This window comes from Oncorhynchus nerka, linkage group LG12 (genome assembly GCF_034236695.1).
Source record: "Oncorhynchus nerka isolate Pitt River linkage group LG12, Oner_Uvic_2.0, whole genome shotgun sequence".
Taxonomy (NCBI): Eukaryota; Metazoa; Chordata; class Actinopteri; order Salmoniformes; family Salmonidae; genus Oncorhynchus; species Oncorhynchus nerka.
Window position 1 is genome coordinate 66988137 of NC_088407.1, and position 20478 is coordinate 67008614.

Genomic DNA, 20478 nt, shown 5'->3' on the forward strand with positions numbered 1-20478 from the left:
GAGCATCATTCACAAGTGATTGGTTAATATTGTTACCCATCAGACTATTCTTCATTTAATCTTGTCGTTAAATATACTATATATAAATGTGGCCTAACTGACATAAAGCTGATAGGATCCTCTTTTAATTAGAGGCCATCAAAACTCTGTTTTCTAACATAACTGCATAGCCTATAGAAATGTTGCTGCAACATGAGCTCATGGGCTCTCATGAAGTGTTTGATTTTTGATAACATTTGCATTTATGTCAGAGTGATTAGAGGGACAATAGAGTACTGAGTAGCAGGCAGTTAGCAAGTTTGGTAGGCTATTAATGACCATCAGCAGCATCAGAGCTTGGAGAAGCCTAATTACTGTGACTAAACAGTCACGTGGAATTTGACTGCAGTCGTGACCGCCGGTGTGGTAGTAATACGGTCACCGTAACAGCCCTATCTGAGACGACTGAGACTACTGGGTAGGCATGGCCAGTAGCTCTATCTACAGTACCAGTCAAAAGTTTGGACACACCTACTCATTCAAGGGTTTTTCTTAATTTTTGTATATTTTCTACATTGTAGAATAATGGTGAAGACATCATAACTATGAAATAACACACATGGAATCATGTAGTAACCAAAAAAGTGTTAAACAAATCAAAATATATTTTATATTCTTCAAAGTAGCGACACTTTGCCTTGACAGCTTTACACACCCATGGCATTCTCTCAACCTGCTTCACCTGGAATGCTTTTCCAACATTCTTGAAGGAGTTCCCACATATGCTGAGCACTTGTTGCTTTTCCTTCACTCTGCGGTCCAACTCATCACAAACCATCTCAATTGGGTTGAAGTTGGGTGATTGTTGAGGCCAGGTCATCTGATGCAGCACTCCATCACTCTTCTTCTTGGTCAAATAGCCCTTACACAGCTTGGAGGTGTGTTGGTCATTGTCCTGTTGAAAAACAAATGATAGTCCCACTAAGCGCAAACTAGATGGGATGGCAAATCGCTGCAGAATGCTATGGTAGCCATGCTGGTTTAGTGTGCATTGAATTGTAAATAAATCACTGACAGTGTCACCAGCAAAGCGCCCTCACACAATCACATCTCCTCCTCCATGCTTCACGGTGGGAACGACACAAGTGGAGACATCCGTTCACCTATTGCGTCTCACATAGACAAGGAGGTTGATAACAAAAATCTCAAATAAGGACAGATTTCCACCGGTCTATTGTCCATTGCTCATGTTTCTTGGCCCAAGTAAGTCTCTTCTTCTTATTGTTGTCCTTTAGTAGTGGTTTCTTTTCAGCAATCCGACCATGAAGGCCTGATTAACACAGTCTCAACACAGTTGAGATGTGTCTGTTACTTGAACTCTGAAGCATTTATTTGGGCTGCAATTTCTGAGGTGCAGTTAACTCTAATGAACTTATCCTCTGCAGCAGAGGTAACTCTGGGTCTTCCTTTCCTGTGGCGGTCCTCATGAGAGCCAGTTTCATCATAGCACTTGATGTTTTTTTGCGGCTCCACTTGAAGAAACTTTCAAAGTTCTTGAATTCCACAAATTAACATTTAAGGCACACCTGTTAATTAAAATGCATTTCAGGTGACTACCTCATGAAGCTGGTTGAGAGAATGACAAGATTGTGCAAAGCTGTCATCAAGGCAAAGGGTGGCTACTTTGAAGAATCAATATAAACAATATAAAATATATTTTGATTTGTTTAACACTTTTTTGGTTACTACATGATTACATGTGTGTTATGTCATAGTTGTGATGTCGTCACTATTATTCTATAATGTAGAAAAAAAGTAAAAATAATGAAAAATCCTGGAATGAGTAGGTGTGTCCACACTTGACTGGTACTGTATACTTCAGCTATATTGCTTCCACCGGTACAGTTCCATCAGGTCCAAGAAGGGGAGTGAACAAGGGAAGAGGGAAGGGACTCTTCATTCATGGTTTTTACCAACATACTTTCTGCTATAAAACAACCTCCTATACCCAAGATGCTTATATATAATATGTGGTGATTCAGCCAATAACAAATTCCCCATTTCCAGAGTGGTAGAAATTGGTTGGTGTGTGACATACCAGGCTGTACCAGGCTGTACCAAGCAGTGGTGGAGGAAGACAAACAGTACAGTCTGTTCCTTCAGAGACACGTCCTCCATCACACACTTAAATAAGTAGGGGAAGTGGCTTGGCACCTTCTTAAACACCTGGATACACATAATAAACCAAGGGTTAAAAACAACATTAGAGGACATTGATATAGAAGACATTGATCAATGCTCGCTGGAGACATTTGCCCTAAGTAGATGTATTGCTGGGGCTGTCCATGTACAGCCAACACACAACACCCACATTCACAACAATATAGCATGTACAACAACACACTCACTGATTGTTAACACAGCTAAGCATTTGCTATGTGAACCAAAAATCTACAACCAAGGATGAACATTTCTGTTTGACAGGCCAGGGTATTCATTCTTACCTCACAGGCAGGGACATTCTCTCTGATGATAAATTATTATCATTGATAATGTATTGAGGCCACATTAAAAAGGGTCAAAAATCCACCTGAACTCCAGTAACATGATCTTCCTAATGGCCTGAAGATAAAATAGCAGACATGGAGGACTTGGTTAAACCATTTATTCGACTTGTGGTAAGAAGATTTAACATTACAAAATACTGATGCTATTCAAGAGTTGAGTTCACTCACACAGACTTTAGAATCACTTTCTCATAGATCCTCCAAGACCTGAGTGGGTGACAAATACCGTTTGTTAGAGCAAGCAGACCGTCTCCACTATATTCATAAATCAATGATATATCTAAGTAGGAGGCTAACCTTTGGGTCGAATGGTAAATTATTCTTGGGGCACCCAGTATCTATTAGCCAACTTGAAAAAGAAAGTGAGAGAGGTTATTATAACAAAAACTATAATCTCGGCATCCCATAAGCAAATGTGTGAGTGCACTGGATTTGTTTCTGGGAGTGATGGTAAGATGTCTGACCCAGAGTGAGTGGAGGAACCAGGAGGGATTTGCTTTGGTAGAGAACACCAGCTCCTCTGAAATCATCTTGGCCAAGTCAAATGGGGGAAATGAACCCCTCCCGGAATTCAGAAGATGCCAGCCAGGGTTGCATTCAGTACAACAGAACGGTGTGCAATGTGGAATTCAACAGAAATGGAACTCAAATAAAATAAAAGTTCACTGGTTGCATACACATATTTGCAGAGGTTATCGCAGGTGCAGCAAAATGCTTGTTTCTAGCTCCAACAGTGAAAGAAAACTGTACTGAAAAACCAGTTGGAAAACATCGTGACTATGGTGGCCCAGAGGGCGATGACCTGGTGTGCTGCACAAGTTTTGCGATTTCAGATCGTCACATCCATATTGATCAGGCCACACCCACCAAATGTACCTCTAGCCAGCAGATCCGACCCGCTTGCTAACAGCTGCACTAGGGTCGGACAGCCTTCAGTCTGTAGATTTAGACACTGCATAGCTGGCGCGAGATATGGCTCAGAAAATGTACCTCAATCCAGAAATGAGAAATGCCATTCCATAATGGCTGCTGTGGCTACTGCTAGCTAGCATGAGGATGAAAACGGCAGTCAACTTAAACTAGTAGTCTATAAAACTTCTTGGTGTAACAGTTGGGATAATGGAACAATTTGGGTACAACGCATTTCTCATCCTGGGATTGCAGGACAATTTCCAAGCCATATCTCACAACACCTCTGCTGTGTGTTAATCAACACAGGAAGCCTTCCTATCCCATTGCAATTGTAAGCAAGCGGGTCGGACCTGCTGGCTAACGTACCTCAAAGGCTGTTTAAGAACCGTCTGCACCAAAAACGTGTTGTTCAGCACAAACCGTCACGCAACCTTGCAAACGCACCACAGGTATACCCCGGTGACTGGACACCCCGCCAAATTGTGAATTCGTTCAACTAATCAGTGATGTAAAAAACGCACACCTGTAGAATAGAGTACCACAGTATGAGCCATAACACCTAGCGGTTAAACAAGGAAATAGTTCCAATAGATGTTTTAAAACACTTCAAATAAGGGCTGTGTTTGGTGTAGGCTTACCCTGGCATGACGTATTGATAACCATGTAAATCTCTCTAGGACTAGGTGACTTATCAATATATATATATATATATATATTGTATTTACACCTATTTTCAATCTTGTGTCATCGCTACAACTCCCCAACGGGCTCGGGAGAGGCGAAGGTGGAGTCATACATCCTCTGAAACATGACCCGCCTAACCACACTCCTTAACACCCGCCAGCCTAACCCGGAAACCAGCAGCATCAATGTGTCAGAGGAAACTACTGTAGATTAAGGCTGTAACATGACAAAATGTGGACAAAGTCAAGGGGTCTTAATACTTTCCGAATGCACTGTTCCTGGAGAGCTACCCTCCTGTAGGTTTTCACTCCAACCCCAGTAGTAACTATCCTGGTGTAACTAACCTGGTGTAACAGTATAGCTTCCGTCCCTCTCCTCACCCCTACCTGGGCTCGAACCAGGGACCCTCTGCACACATCGACAACAGCCACCCTCGAAGCATCGTTACCCACCGCTCCACAAACGTCGTGGCCCTTGAAGAGCATGGGGAACAATTACTTCAAGGTCTCAGAGCGAGTGACGTCACCGATTGAAACGCTATTAGCGCGCAACCCCGCTAACTAGCTAGCCATTTCACATCGGTTACACTGGTTCGGCTTATCAACATGCTAATTATTAGAATCAGGTGTTCTAGATTAGAGTTGGCATGAAAACTTAGAGGACGGTATTTCTTCATGAACCGGGTTCAATTGCCCTGATGTAGAACCACCAGAAAAAAATATGGATATTTTCAATCAATCTTTGAAATTTGTCTGCCCTTATGGATTCGCAGAAGATATTTATATAAACTGTACAGGGCTCTGTAGTTTCAAACAGATACTAGACAATTAGATATCAAAATAATGTTTGTCAAATTCAAAAATACAGGGGAGTATACACTATTTAAAGTTAACTCAAGAGAACTGGGTATTCAACAAGAATGTTATGAAGGAGCATTTTTTAAAATTGAAACCGACCCCCTGCAACTGGGCATGGACATTTTACGAGACTCCTGTTTCCCCGAATCAAGAACGAAGACTGCATCGATAAGGTTGGTTAAATTCTCTGTGCTTGTTACGCCTTGTACTAACACACTGTAATCAGTTGCTGAAATGTTAGACAAAGGAAAAACAAAATGAAGGACTGGGCTGCCCCAGTGTCTCGCATTATCTTCATCGGCTGCTTAACAGCATCGCCACTCTGCAGAGACAAAAACCTGTATGAAACAAAGGGTTCATACACATCTGATCTAAAATCTTGTTTAGGAGATACACCAATCCCAACCAGAGACTTAATGGGCTAATTGTCCCTAGAATTTCTAAGCAAACAGCTGGAGGCAGGGCTTTCTCCTATAGAGCTCCATTTTTATGGAATGGTCTGCCTACCCATATGAGAGACGCAGACTCGGGCCCAACCTTTAAGTCTTTACTGAAGACTCATCTCTTCAGTAGGTCATATGATTGAGTGTAGTCTGGCCATGGAGTGTGAAGGTGAACGGAAAGGCTCTGGAGCAACGAACTGCCTTTGCTGTCTCTGCCTGGCCGGTTCCCCTCTCTCCACTGGGATTCTCTGCCTCTAACCCTATGACAGGGGCTGAGTCACTGGGTTACTGGTGCTCTTTCATGCCGTCCCTAGGAGGGGTGCGTCACTTGAGTGGGTTGAGTCACCGACGTGATCTTCCTGTCTGGGTTGCCCCCCCCCCATGGGTTGTGCCGTGGCGGAGATCTTTGTGGGCTATACTCGGCCTTGTCTCATGATAGTAAGTTGGTGGTTGAAGATATCCCTTTAGTGGTGTGGGGGCTGTGCTTTGGCAAAGTGGGTGGGGTTATATCCTTCTTGTTTGGCCCTGTCCGGGGGTATCATCGGATGGGGCCACAGTGTCTCCTGACCCCTCCTGTCTCAGCCTCCAGTATTTATCCTGCAGTAGTTTATGTGTCGGGGGGCTAGGGTCAGTTTGTTATATCTGGAGTACTTCTCCTGTCTTATCCAGTGTCCTGTGTGAATTTAAGTATGCTCTCTCTAATTCTCTCTTTCTTTCTCTCTCCCGGAGGACCTGAGCCCTAGGACCATGCCTCAGGACTACCTGGTATGATGACTCCTTGCTGTCCCCAGTCCACCTGGCCGTGCTGCTGCTCCAGTTTCAACTGTTCTGCCTGCGGCTATGGAACCCTGACCTGTTCACCGGACTTGCTACCTGTCCCAGACCTGCTGTTTTCAACTCTCTAGAGACAGCTGGGGCGGTAGAGATACTCTTAATGATCGGCTATGAAAAGCCAACTGACATTTACTCCTGAGGTGCTGACCTGTTGCACCCTCGACAACTACTGTGATTATTATTATTTGACCATGCTGGTCATTTATGAACATTTGAACATCTTGGCCATGTTCTGTTATAATCTCCACCAGAAGAGGACTGGCCACCCCTCATAGCCTGGTTCCTCTCTAGGTTTCTTCCTAGGTTCTGACCTTTCTAGGGAGTTTTTCCTAGCCACCGTGCTTCTACCCCTGCATTGCTTGCTGTTTGGGGCTTTAGGCTGGGTTTCTGTACAGCACTTTGAGATATCAGCTGATGTAAGAAGGGCTATATAAATACATTTGATTTGAGTGCTCCCACACAAAAAAAACTCCTTTTATCTCTCAAATGTTTGTTTCAACAGAGAAAATGTGTCCTTTCTCATGGCAGTAATGACAAGCTGACGGATATGAAAAATCTGTTCAGCCGATCTTTATCTTTGGGCACTGTAGAAATGGACAAACCTTGCAGTAGGTGGTGACTTTTTCATAGGGATAACTACTAGGTGCTATGTTTGTGAAGGTAGATTTATGTGTCAACCCAAACTCATCTGCAACAACTGCAGCCTTCTCAAGAGTGAGATCCATGTGCTCATAAATGTAGGTAGCAACCCTTTTGTGAAGGCAATTCTTGAACTGCTCGAGAATTATTAGTGTCTTTAAATCTTCAAGGTCCTTGATCTCTTGAGAACCACACCACTGCTCAAAAAGACATGCTGTTCCCTTGCAAACTCAACATGCCTTTGTGATTCTGTCTTTTGTAATTTACAGAAATGTTGTCTGTATGCCTCTGGGACCAACTCGTAAGCCAAAAGGATAGAAGCTTTAAGTGTCATAATCTGAACTCTGGTCAAGAGATAAAGCTCCCTACAATTATTGAGCCTTTCCCATAACACCACTTTGGAGGAGCAGTGACCAAATATCTCACAGCCATTTTAGGGATGTAGTGATCCGCTCAAACAGAGTAAAATATACATCCAAACAATTGTTAATTGAAAGGCGGTACAAGTTGGCTGTTCTAACCAAGATCAAACTGAGGGTGTAGGATGGCTGGACTGGATTCAGAGTGCTTCCAGATCTATCGCTCTTCATGGAATGGCATGCTCACATTCCTGTTCCCTTTCCTTGTGCTCAAGGTCTAGTTTCTGTTGCTCCAATCTCTCCTCACTTTCTCTTTCCTCTTCCTGCTGCTCAAGTTCTAACTTCTGTTCCCATTTTGCCTTTAGTTCTACCTCTCGCAGTTGCACATCTACAGGACTCACCCTACAACCCACAGGAGCCTTTTCATCAACCTCCCTCTCCAGAAGGATTTCCTCCTTTGACTTCTGCTTTTGGATTGCCAGATATCACCTTGATGTCATAATGCTTTGCGATGAGCAGATTTGCCATTGTACTTTTATCTAGCATATCCCATGTAAGATTTAACACAGATGCATCTAAGTCCATGGCTTTCTTTTATTAGCCTGTGTGTTTATGAAACTCTCAAAATGATTCCCCCAAGCTTAGACTTTCAGGTGGATATCAATGACAGAAACTCTACCACAGAATTGTCTTATGAACACTCAAATATCTAGACACAGCAGAGCTTTAGAGTAGGTGATTAGAGTAATTACCATACTCATGGTAAACAAGAACCCGAACGAGTCCCAATTTGTTACGTTCCCCAGCAAGAAGCTTTAAGTGTCATAATCTGAACTCTGGTCAAGAGATAAAGCTGCCTACACTTCTTGAGCATTTCCCATAACACCACTTTGGTGGAGCAGTTACCAAATATCTCACAGCCATTTTAGGGATGAAATGTTAGCAATCCGTTTCAAACCCAGTAAAATATACATCCACCTCTTTTTCATTGAAAGGCGGTACAAGTTGGCTGTTCTGAACAAGATCAAACTCTGAGAGTGCAGGATGGCTGGAATGGATTCAGAGTGCTTCCAGATCTATCGCTTGAGGCACTCATATAAAGCAATAAGAAATATAATTTTCTTATAAACTCAGCAAAAAAAGAAATGTCCCTTTTTCAGAATCCTGTCTTTCAAAGATAATTTGTAAAAATCCAAATAACTTCACAGATCTTCATTGTGAAGGGTTTAAACACTGTTTCCCATGCTTGTTCAATGAATCATAAACAATTACTGAACATGCACCTGTGGAACGGTCGTTAAGACACTAACAGCTTACAGACGGTAGGCAATTAAGGTCACAGTTATGAAAACTTAGGACACTAAAGAGGCCTTTCCACTGACTCTGAAAAACACCAAAAGAAAGACGCCCAGGATCCCTGCTCATCTGCGTGAATGTGCCTTAAGCATGAGGACTGCAGATGTGGCCAGGGCAATAAATTGTAATGTCCGTACTGTGAGACGCCTAAGACAGCGCTACAGGGAGACAGGACGAACAGCTGATCATCCTCACAGTGGCAGACCACATGTAACAACACCTAAACAGGATCGGTACATCCGAACATCACACCTGCGGGACAGGTACAGGATGGCAACAACAACTGCCCGAGTTAAACCAGGAACGCACAATCTCTCCATCAGTGCTCAGACTGTCCGCAATAGGCTGAGAGAGGCTGGACTGAGGGCTTTTGGCCTGTTGTAAGGCAGGTCCTCACCAGACAACACCGGCAACAACGTCGCCTATGGGCATAAACCCACCGTCGCTGGACCAGACAGGACTGGCAAAAAGTGCTCTTCACTGACGAGTCACGGTTTTGTCTCACCAGGGATGATGGTCGGATTCGCGTTTATCATCGAAGGAATGAGCGTTACACCGAGGCCTGTACCCTGGAGGGTCAGTCATGGTCTGGGGCGGTGTGTCACAGCATCATCGGACTGAGCTTGTTGTCATTGCAGGCAATCTCAACGCTGTGTGTTACAGGGGAGACATCCTCCTCCCTCATGTGGTACCCTTCCTGCAGGCTCATCCTGACATGACCCTCCAGCATGACAATGCCACCACCCATACTGCATGATTTCCTGCAAGACGTGTTCTGCCATGGCCAGCAAAGAGCCCGGATCTCAATCCCATTGAGCACTTCTGGGACCTGTTGGATCAGAGGGTGAGAAATGTCCGGGAAGTTGCAGGTGCCTTGGTGGAAGAGTGGGGTAACATCTCACAGCAATTAAAAGACCTAGATGCACTATTGTAAAGTGGCTGTTCCACTGGATGTCATAAGGTGAAAGCACCAATTTGTAAGTCGCTCTGGATAAGAGCGTCTGCTAAATGACTTAAATGTAAATGTAAATGTACTTTTGATGTTGACCCCCCCTTGTTCAGGGACACATTATTCAATTTTTGTTAGTCACGTCTGTGGAACTTGTTCAGTTTAAGAAAAATATTTGAACCTTTATTGAACTAGGCAAGTCAGTTAAGAACAAATGTTTATATTCAATGACAGCCTATGAACAGTGGGTTAACTGCCTTGTTCAGGGGCAGAATGACAGATTTTTACCTTGTCAGCTCTGGGATTCGATCTTGCAACCTTTCGGTTACTAGTCCAACGCTCTAACCATTAGGCTACTTGTTAAATTCATACAAATATTTACACATGTTAAGTTTTCTGAAAATAAACGCAGTTGACAGTGCGATGACGTTTATTTTTTGTTTAGTTACCTGTGTTACATATTCTGCGTTGATTTACCTCGCATAGGTTTGATTCTCCATGTCTGTCTATAGTTGGCTAGCTTACTTTCCTAATTAAAAATGGTAGCAGTATGTTAACAATACGATGGAAAACTACATATCCCACTAACATTGCTCCTTTTAACACACCAGCATGTTAGCTACATTGGCAAAGTGGCAACTGAAGTTGACTTCAAAGTACAGCCAAGTAACGTCAGCTATAGTAGTAGCCAACTAGCTGGCTATGGTATCAACTAATATTAGCTAATAAAACAAATGGCTTGATTTTTTTTGTAACTGGCTATCAACAAGGCGAAATAATTGTGGAAACCAAACTTGGTGTTTCACAACATCTGTGTGATTCCCGCTACGCATGTACACAAGGAAACACGTTATGTGCGACACATTTCCGGGTTCGCCATGTTTAGATTCCTAGTGAAACAAGGGGTGTAAACGTAATGGCTCCTACTAGTAATGCGCAGGTTGACCGATAACCCAAGGACGGGGTTAAGGTCATTAAACATTGTGTGGCTCAAGGGCGGGTTGAATAAAGATACACAATACCTTAACAATCCATAAATGTATTATTATTCAGAAAATTATATGGGCTACATTGAGGTTCTTCTTTCATTGCTGTAGGCTATCTGGTATTACTGCATTAGCCTAAATTGTAGGGCTTAACTGTACGCGCGCCAAATAGCATACAGACAATCCGCAGAAAAAATTCTCAATCCACGGAGGAAAAAGTGATATTGTCGAAGTATAATTCAATAAGACAAAAGCTGCGAAAGAGAGTTGAAAATAAAGAGAAGGAAGGGTCAGAAAAGTAATGTTTGGAAAATATTTGTTGAAGTGGTAAAAGAGGATGATAGCAGTGCCGGACAGATGTGCAGAAAATGTCCCCCCTGACCGAATTCTTAAAAATGTAAAAATCAATAACTGATTCACCGTTTGTCACAGAATCAAGCTAGATATGATTTATTCTATAAATGTCTAGCATTTACAACCTTTTTTGAGTAGAAATTCCAGATTTGACTTCATAAAATCTATTAAATGCCATTTAAAGTGCTATAAATCAATAACTAATGCACTGTTTGTCACAGAAACATCAAACTATGTATGATTTATTCTATACATGTCTAGCATACCTTTACAACCTTTGTTTTGAGGAAAAATTCCAGTTTTGATTTGATAGAGGGCATGTAGTCGGTCTAGAGGGCGTGGTCAAAGTTCTGATGAGTCTGTTATACCCTATTAGAAGGGGCCTGGTAAAAATCTTGCATCTTCAGTCATATTAAATTAGATGACAGAAAAAAACTAAGTGATGAAGGGGTCAGGCCTGACTAACAAAGAAGACAGGTGGATGGATCAAGAGAAACCAAGGTAACCAAGAAGATCAACATGGACAACATTCCACAGTGGAGATAAAGAAAACTAAGAGTGAACCATATCCATAACCATATATTAGCATGGGTATTGAACGATACCAGAGGGTGAACATAAAAAAGCACTAATATAAGAAGTAGATGGTACATGTTTGGTTTTTGGGCTGAATGTATACATTATGATTTGCCTCTGAACTGTATGTGAACTCCTCTGCAATCTACTGGCACTAACCATTAAAAACTAGGACTTCAACCAGGCTGTCCCTATGCTATATGCTCTCTTAAACTGCTAGCACAAAGCCTATGTGTTTTTTCCACAAAAGATCATGAAAATAAATATCAACTGTCCCAAATCAGCTCTACATAATTCAGCAGGGAGGTGTGCAACTACCACACATTATACTAATTACACCAGTGTAGAAACTACGTCACCTACATAGGTATTACCAAATCCTTTTCAGTTCATATTCCTTGCAGAAAGAACAATTTGCAAACATTTTATAACGTCCAGAAAGACAGTTGTCTTAGAAGGGTATTTATACTTTAAAATACATATTTTATGTGAATGGATGTGAATGAATTCTGCCATTGTTTTAATGTCCTAGTTACATATTTGTTTCTTTACCTCCAACTCTATATAACCAAGTGAGCCTATGAGGACCTTGGGGATCAGATTTACCATTATACCAGTATAAAAGATAGACACTGCTCAAAAGGAGTTGTTTGTGATATCTACACTAATTTGCTACTTTATTAGGTTCACCACCCTATTCACGAAAATAAATTGCTCCTACATACACCAAGTCCAGTGGTCTTGGCTTATTAGACACTAAAGCATGCACAAGACTGGAGATCACTCTGTCATGCTGATTGAATTCAAATAACAGACTTGAAGCTTCAAAAAGAGGGTGGTGCTTGGAATCATTGTTATTCCTCTGTCAATCATGTTTACCTGCAAGGAAACATGTGACGTTATCATTGCTTTGCACAAAAAGGGCTTAACAGGCAAGGATATTGCTGCCAGTAAGATTGCACCTAAATCAACCATTTATTGGATTATCAAGAACTTCAAGGAGAGCGGTTCAATTGTTGTGAAGAAGGCTTCAGGGCGCCCAAGAAGGTCCGGCAAGCGCAAGGACCGTCTCATAAAGTTGATTCAGCTGCGGGATCAGGGCACCATCAGTACAGAGCTTGCTCAGGATTGGCAGCAGGCAGGTGTGAGTGCATCTGGTGTCAAGAAGGGCAGCAAAGAAGCCACTTCTCTCCAGGAAAAATATCAGGAACAGACTGATATTCTGCAAAAGGTACAGGGATTGGACTGCTGAGGACTGGGGTAAAGTCATTTTCTCTGATGAATCCCCTTTCTGATTGTTTGGGGCATCCGGAAAAAAGCTTGTCCGGAGAAGACACGGTGAGAGCTACCATCAGTCCTGTGTCATGCCAACAGTAAAGCATCCTGAGACCATTCATGTGTGGGGTTGCTTCTCAGCCAAGGGAGTGGGCTCACTCACAATTTTTCCTAAGAACACCACCATGAATAAAGAATTGTACCAACACATCCTCCGAGAGCAACTTCTCACAACCATCCAGGAACAGTTTGGTAACGAACAATGCCTTTTCCAGCATGATGGAGCACCTTGCCATAAGGCAAAAGTAATAACTATGTGGCTCGGGGAACAAAATTTTAAAAAATCAATATTTATGGCCAGGAAACTCCCCAGACCTTAATCCCATTAAGAACTTGTGGTCAATCCTCAAGAGGCGGGTGGACAAACAAAAACCCACAAATTCTGACAAACTCCAAGCATTGATAATGCAAGAATGGGCTGCCATCAGCCAGGATGTGGCCCAGAAGTTAATTGACAGCATGTCAGGGCGGATTGCAGAGGTCTTGAAAAAGAAGGGTCAACACTGCAAATATTGACTCTTTGCATCAACTTCATGCAATTGTCAATAAAAGCCTTTGACACTTATGAAATGCTTGTAATTATACTTCAATATTCCATAGTAACATCTGATAAAAATATCTAGACACTGAAGCAGCAAACTTTGTGGAAATTAATATTTGTGTCATTCTCAAAACTTTTAGCCACGACTGTATGTAAACTTCCGACTTCAACTGTACATACTATGACAGCAATTCACTGTAATAGGTGCACACGTATCTGGCACAAGTGACGATTAAACTGATTTGGATTTCAAAAACTGCCATTATTGTAATGTTTGATATAACAAAATTGATGTGTGATATCTTTTTTTATCAACACATACGTTTTTTGCAAATGCATGCCTTTATTACTATACGATTTATATTGCCTGAATACTCAACGATGATGAACACCTCAGTTGTGTGCTTCTGTCAGAGTTGTGGTCAAATGCATGTCATTTAAAGTCAATTTAGCAATTGAACAAAAATCCAATTCAATTTGGAAATGTTCCTAATTTCAAAAGCATGTAACAGAATGTGGGTATTTCAGAACTGTAATTTACATGTAAATAAACATAACCCTGTTTTATGTTTTTAATATTGTAGATAGAATGCTTTGTGTGCCAAAGATCCCATTCAGCTTGTCTGGGGATGAAGCACTTCAACAAAGCCAAAATAGAAAATGATTGGAAGGGGCCTCTTTGCTGTTAAATTAGAGGTGTATAAATAAAGGACTGTTGTGTCTTGTAACTACTTTAAAATGTGGAACTGTTGCACTAAAAATGCAAACATTGATTTGGCAAACAATTTTTTGATTGTAAACATTGTACAACTTTATGTAAACATTGTCTAACTTCATATATAACATTTCTTTAATGTTATTGCAAATAAAAGCCTATTTTCACTTTTTTATGAGACAATCACTGAATTAGATTTCTTCATCTTTAAATGCAATATTTGAAATGATGTATTTCTATCAAATCAAAACTGGAATTTCTACTCAAAACAAAGGTTGTAAAAGTATGCTGAGTTTGTTTGTGGTTTGTTTGTGGTTTGACAATAACTGATTAGGGCATATCCTCTGGCGTGTTGATGCTAATGTGTTGATCTCTGTATCCATAGCAGAATGATTTTGCAGTGCATGGTGATCGAACAGGTTTCCTGTTATATTCATCAGCGGTACAGGGAGGGGGAAGTCTGAATCCCAAAAATAGTAATTGTACAGATGGTTAACAAAACATGCACCTGACGGTATTCGTACCTTGGTTTTTGTGGTGAATGTGAATGAAAAAAAATGTTTTGATAATTGTTTTCATACACATACCTTGTCCATAATATAGATGCCTATGGGATATTCATTGACGAGGTAATGTGATCTGCATAACATACCAATACCGATTGACATACCTTTGTATGCCTCATTTTCGGTATACCTGCAGACACAAAAGTGAGCAGTTCAGTCATCTGCACCCAAGCCTTCAACATATTCTTAACTCTTTGTTGATTGATATCCATTGAATTGTGTCCCTTTTCTGTTTTTAGAAAGATTTGCATAAATATGAAAAGATAGATCGTCATAAAACAATATCAATTTAGATCATACAAGGGACAAACCTTCCCTTAAATTGAGATCTTTAGATTGTTCAGTTAAGTGCCTGCACCTGCTACCCTTTCAAATCCAAATGTTTCAGTTGGGGAGTTAGGTTCCTGCACGAACCCCCACCAACTAAGGAGGTTCCTCGAAGAACCCCACCTATGGGGTTTAAGAACCCCACCTACCTTTGGGTGCCATTTTCAGTGCCAAGAACCCTAAGGTTCTTCAAATAAGAACCCTTGTTGAACCCCTACTTTTTAGAGTGTATCAAGATAGCATGTTAATGATTAAGTAACCAGTTATGATGTCAAGTAGAATTCTGCATAACTCAATTGACTAATCAAGATAAAATCGCAGAGAAATACTTTTATTTACACATTTATTTGTTCTGAATATGTCATCTAAAACTTGAATTAATAACAGCAAATTATGGCAGGTATACAGGTGATAAATAACCAATAAATAACAAGCACACCGTTATACGATTCCACAAATGGCTTGGCTTCACAACAGTAATTTCACAATAATTTCAATTACAACACAAGGCAGTTAAATAAATAATTATTAAATCATTAATATGGTAATTTAGTCCTTTCTGAATAGTGATGTGGGCATATTAAACTAAACGGAGAAAAGATGAGAAAGAAATCATATTAGATATAGGTCAATAAAAACAGAAATATATGTTTAGTCCATGTCTGATTTGTGTGTGCGCTGGTGGGTTTTTAGATGAGACGCTTGTGTGAAGGTCTTCTCACACACTTTACACTGGAATGGCCTCTCGCCTGTGTGGGTGACATAATGTCTCTGGAGTTTGGAAGGAGTCTTGAAATCCTTGAAACAAATTGCACACCGATATGTGCTTGACTGAGTAACCTCAATTTGATTTCTTGAGGCACATTTATGGAGCTGAAGATCCCTTTCTGTTTCAAAAGATGTGATGCATTTATCACACTGAAATGACATGTGAATTGGTTCACGCCAGTAATGATCAAGCCTCTCATTTTGGATAACATTATGACTGTCTGCATCTGCTATGACTTGATTGGTTTGAAATTCCATTTGCATAGAATGCATGTGACCCCCCATTTCCTGTTGCAATGAATTATGACCTGTCATCTCATTGTTTAGGGCATGTCTGTGAACAATAAGATGAGTAGCAAGTTCAGATGGGGACAAGAAATTACTGTGACACTCAGTGCACCAATAGTCCTCGCTTTGTCTACTCCCAGATTCCATATCATTTGGTAGGCTTATGTCTTGTATTGCCACAAAGCTTGGGTCTCTTGCCTCTGAAGAATGACCTAAATCCTCATCAGTGACTGAGCAGTGATCAGAACTGTCTTCGTAGGACTGTGGCATGTCTCTCAGTTTATTTCCGTGAGCAGAGGCAAGAGTTTCATGGTCAGGGTCCCTAAATGTGCTGTTATCCTGGACATCACTACATGTTTTAATCTCATGTGTTCGTCGTTCATGACTTCTCAAGTGGCAAGGCTGTCTGAAAGTTTTAGTGCATAAACTGCATTTGAATGGTCTTATCCCAGTGTGTATGAGAAAGTGTCTAGATAGTTTTGATGGCGTGTCAAAGCCCTTCTGACAAATCGTGCACAGGTGTGCTTTTCTTTTAGCACAGGTCACCTTGTTTGGTATGGACTGTTTAGAAGTGCTGTTAATGTTGTTGTCCTGTTGTGCCTTTGGTTGATTACTACAGGTATCCTCAAAATTGTCCTGGAATGGTCTCCATTCATTCACACCATTAGAATGGAATGTCTCTGCTTTCATAGAACTCGTTACAGGAACTTGAACACAGACTTTAGGGTACTGAAGTTGTTGCGGCCTTCTTACTTTCATTCTATTTCCCTGTCGAGAGGCAGGTCTGAAGGGTCTCCACTTGTGAGTTCCCTCGTGGACTTTCAGGTGTGTGGCCTGTCTGAATGTTTTTCCACATGCCAGGCATTGGAATGGTCTCAAGCCAGTGTGTACAAGGTTATGTCTTTGTAGTTTAGAGGCAGATGGGAAATATTTGAAACATAGCAAACACTGGTGTTTCGTCTGGCTTGTACTCCCCACAGAGATGGCGTCAGCGCCTTTCAAAGCCAATTCTGGACCTGTACTCAGGAAAGGGGCATCACTTACTTTACCCGTTGAAGGCATTGCTTGATTTTTCAATTGCAACTGGCCACTTTGACTCAGTGTTGTTTCTGGTGGCATTTGGAGAGGGAGCTGAGGCTTGGATAGGGAGGATGTTGAATGCTGAAACCAATGCATTGTTTTATTGCTTTCACTGTGTCCACAAGCAAAAGTACTGCCTTGACCTGGCTGTTTCTCTGTAGGGGACTTGAGGTGAACGTTCCTATCAGAATTGTGCTTTTCAGGAAGCTTTTCCTGAAATTGGACACCCACTGGAGACTCTCGGTGTTCAGTAATTCGAAGTGATGGAGGTCTAGAACGTGGAGCATATCTTTGCTTTCCATTTTTGGACCACAGATGAGTGTGGGAGTGGATCCTCAAATGTGTTGGCTGGCGAAATCGCTTCCCACACGTGTGGCACCCAAAGGGTCTTTGACCAGTATGGGTCAACATATGCCTCTGCAGTTTGGATGGAGAAGGGAAACATTTAAGGCATGCAAGACACTGATGGTTCAGTTGCTGATTCTTTGCTTTCTGGCTGATCTTACATTGGCTGCTGGTTTGACCAAATACCGCCGTCTTCAGGTGAGATTTTGCAGTTGATTCAGATTCCTGCAGAGTGGAAACTGGAATGTCTTTATCATCTTTCACATTCAGCTTCCAGTGCTCTGGTTTAACAATAATATTGAGTTCAAGAGCTTTCGATTCATTAGGCTCTGGAGAAGTCATACCTTTGTCTGAATTTTGGTAAGCATGTTCAGTCTTCGACACAGACACGGCACCCCTTGGATCATCCACCTGACTTGTGTTCTGAGATTCATCTTGGTTCTTATGACTGACTTGGTGCCTCTTTAAATGGGTCGAAAGACGGAAGGTTCTGCCGCAGACACGGCACTGAAAGGGTCTTACTTCTTTATGCATCATGTAATGCTGCCTGTGTCTAATTGAACTGCTGAATGTTTTTGAGCAAATGCTACACTCAAATTGACTGGTACCACTAGCATTCGGCTCTACTTTGACAGGAAGCGAAGACTTTTCTAACTTGTCCAGGTGCTGCGGGGCACCGACGCTTATTTCACACTGTAGTTCCATATCTACATTTGTGTTCCTAGCATCTATTCGCTTTTCTTTTTGTTTGGTACACACATTTTGGAGATTTGATTTATTATGCGAGGCATATAGGTGGGTTTTCAGGTGTGACACCTGCCTGAATGTTTTCCCGCAGTCCTCACAGGAAAAAGGCTTCTGGCCAGTGTGAGTAAGAAAATGACGCTTTAGTTTGGATGGAGAACAGAATGTCTTTGAGCAGGTTGGACATTCGTGGTTCACCCTCATTCTACCTCTGAAAGAGCTTTGCTGAGACCCTAGAATGGGGATAGTCTTAGAAAACCCAGTAGGCCTGCGTTCATGTATTTGAGAGTGCATTTTCAAATGGGCCCTTAGTCTGAAAGCCTTCCCACAAATGTTACACTCAAAAGGTTTTGGCTGACTGTGAACTGGTAAGTGCCTCTGAAGCTGGTGAGGGGAACTAAAACACATCAGGCACACTGTACATGTGTAGACATCATCTGTGTGCCATGCACTGTTCTCCATTCCATCAGAGACAATCATGTTATCATGCAGCAAATCTGTGAAGAAATGGCCTCCTGGCTGGGTGTTTTGTTGGCTGCTAAATAAACCATTATCAGCAGGTGAGATAAGTTCAAGTTGCGGTTTGATCTCTGAGGCTGTAGTGTACAGCTCTGGTGGTGTCCTCTCCATGGTCCCATCTCTTTGAAAATATGCTGCAGGCAACAGTGGGGTATCTGTAATTAAATCATGTCCAGATTTCTCAAGAGATGGATCAGGGTTTAAAGGTACTGGTATAGTATGTTGCAAACTGTCTGTGGGTGGACTCCAATTGTGGTAATTCGCTGTGTGGGTCTCGGAGTGCTTTTTTAAATGTACAGATTGTCTAAAGGCTTTGCCACAAACCAAACAGGTAAATGGCTTTTGGCCTGTGTGTATGAGATAGTGTCTCTGGAGTTTAGAGGCACTCGGGAAACCTTTACAACAAACGCTGCACTGATGCATTGTCGTCGTCGTCTTCTTCGTTCCTGTGATGTTCGACAAATGCTTGATGATTCTCCTTCATTGAGCAATCTAGGAAAAAATATCAAATATGATGTGGGTAAATACACATAGAAAAGGTGCAATGTATAATTGATTGAATCAAAAACAACGGCATTCTTCAACCTAGCATGAGCAACAACAAAAAAATATTGCAAATCCATTCATGGCTCTTTTAGCGCGATTTCGTAATAAAATATTTCACCTGATTAATAAAACTCCCTTACAGTAAGTAACATAAAATAGGCCTGTTGAGACGTAGCTAGCTACATATTACGGGATAGCTAGCTAACGTTACATTCATAGCTATATATACATCAAACTCCTATGTAACATAAACTAGGCCTAACTTGCAGTCAACACATATTAGGACTGAGTTAGCTAGCTAACGTAACATTCAAGCTAGAATGGCAAACTGAAAAGGATAGCGCTACTAGCTAGCTTAGCTAGCTAACCTTACATAATGTTTAATTTGCCAGTTTCACCAGGATAAATGTTTAAAATAGTTACCATGCACGAGTCCAGTTGATGGTAATTCTCAAGAATAAGAAATACAAGTAAAATTGATGCTAGTGCGGTACAAAAACGACGAAAAATGTAGATTACGTGAAAACAATTTTCAAAATAAACAACAACTGTGTCCGTCTCTCAATAACGCTCGGATGGAATCAGTATTACTTATTTAAGGTTCCTACACTGCTGTTCTGACATCTACCGCAGTGGCAGTATCTATCTATGAGTTTTATCCTAGGCGCTAGTAAAATAAATACATACATAAATAAACTTTGCGGAATTCCTCCCCCAGTTTGTGGTGTATTGTAGTCAATGAAGTGCACAGCAAATTGTTTATATTAGTTTTGAATACCTAAAAACGTTTTCAAAATTAAAAGTGTTACTCCATGTGTAACTCTATGTTGTCTGTTCACACTGCTATGCTTTATCTTGGCCAGGTCACAGTTGCAAATGAGAACTTGTTCTCAACTAGCCTACCTGGTTAAATAAAGGTGAAATAAAAAAATAAAAAATAGATGATGTGATTATGTATTTCATGTATATGTGCTAATATAGTAGGCCAATTACTTACAGCCTAGAAAGTCATTTTTGTATAAAAGGATAACCAAATGTGCAGGAACAGCTTCCAAACTCTTCCGGTATTTTCATTCACAGACCCAGTTAGTGGGGACATTCAGACACATCCATCAAATCCATTTGTTTGGACATGGATTCACATTTGAAAACCCAAGAAACACTCTTTGAAGATGTTATTTGTAATATGATTATGGTTGGCTTAGCACA

The 20478-nt window shown here is 41.3% G+C and overlaps 1 protein-coding gene and 1 pseudogene across 1 annotated transcript; both read right to left on the reverse strand.

Moving 5' to 3' along the window:
* Positions 1-4584, reverse strand: part of LOC115138817 (RNA helicase aquarius-like) — an 83912-nt pseudogene extending 79328 nt beyond the window's left edge.
* Positions 4585-15289: 10705 nt separating this feature from the next.
* Positions 15290-19833, reverse strand: LOC115138639 (zinc finger protein 770-like). Its single transcript, XM_029675703.2, has 2 exons — positions 19693-19833; positions 15290-19215 (listed from the first exon to the last, which is right to left on the reverse strand). Exon 2 carries the CDS (start codon positions 19144-19146, stop codon positions 15631-15633), a length of 3516 nt encoding a protein of 1171 aa, XP_029531563.2. The 5' UTR covers positions 19147-19215; positions 19693-19833; the 3' UTR covers positions 15290-15630.
* Positions 19834-20478: the final 645 nt, after the last annotated feature.

Coding starts and splice junctions, on each gene's coding strand:
- LOC115138639 (XM_029675703.2), bottom strand. CDS start 19,146: ATGCATCAGTGCAGCGTTTGTTGTAAAGGTTTCCCGAGTGCCTCTAAA.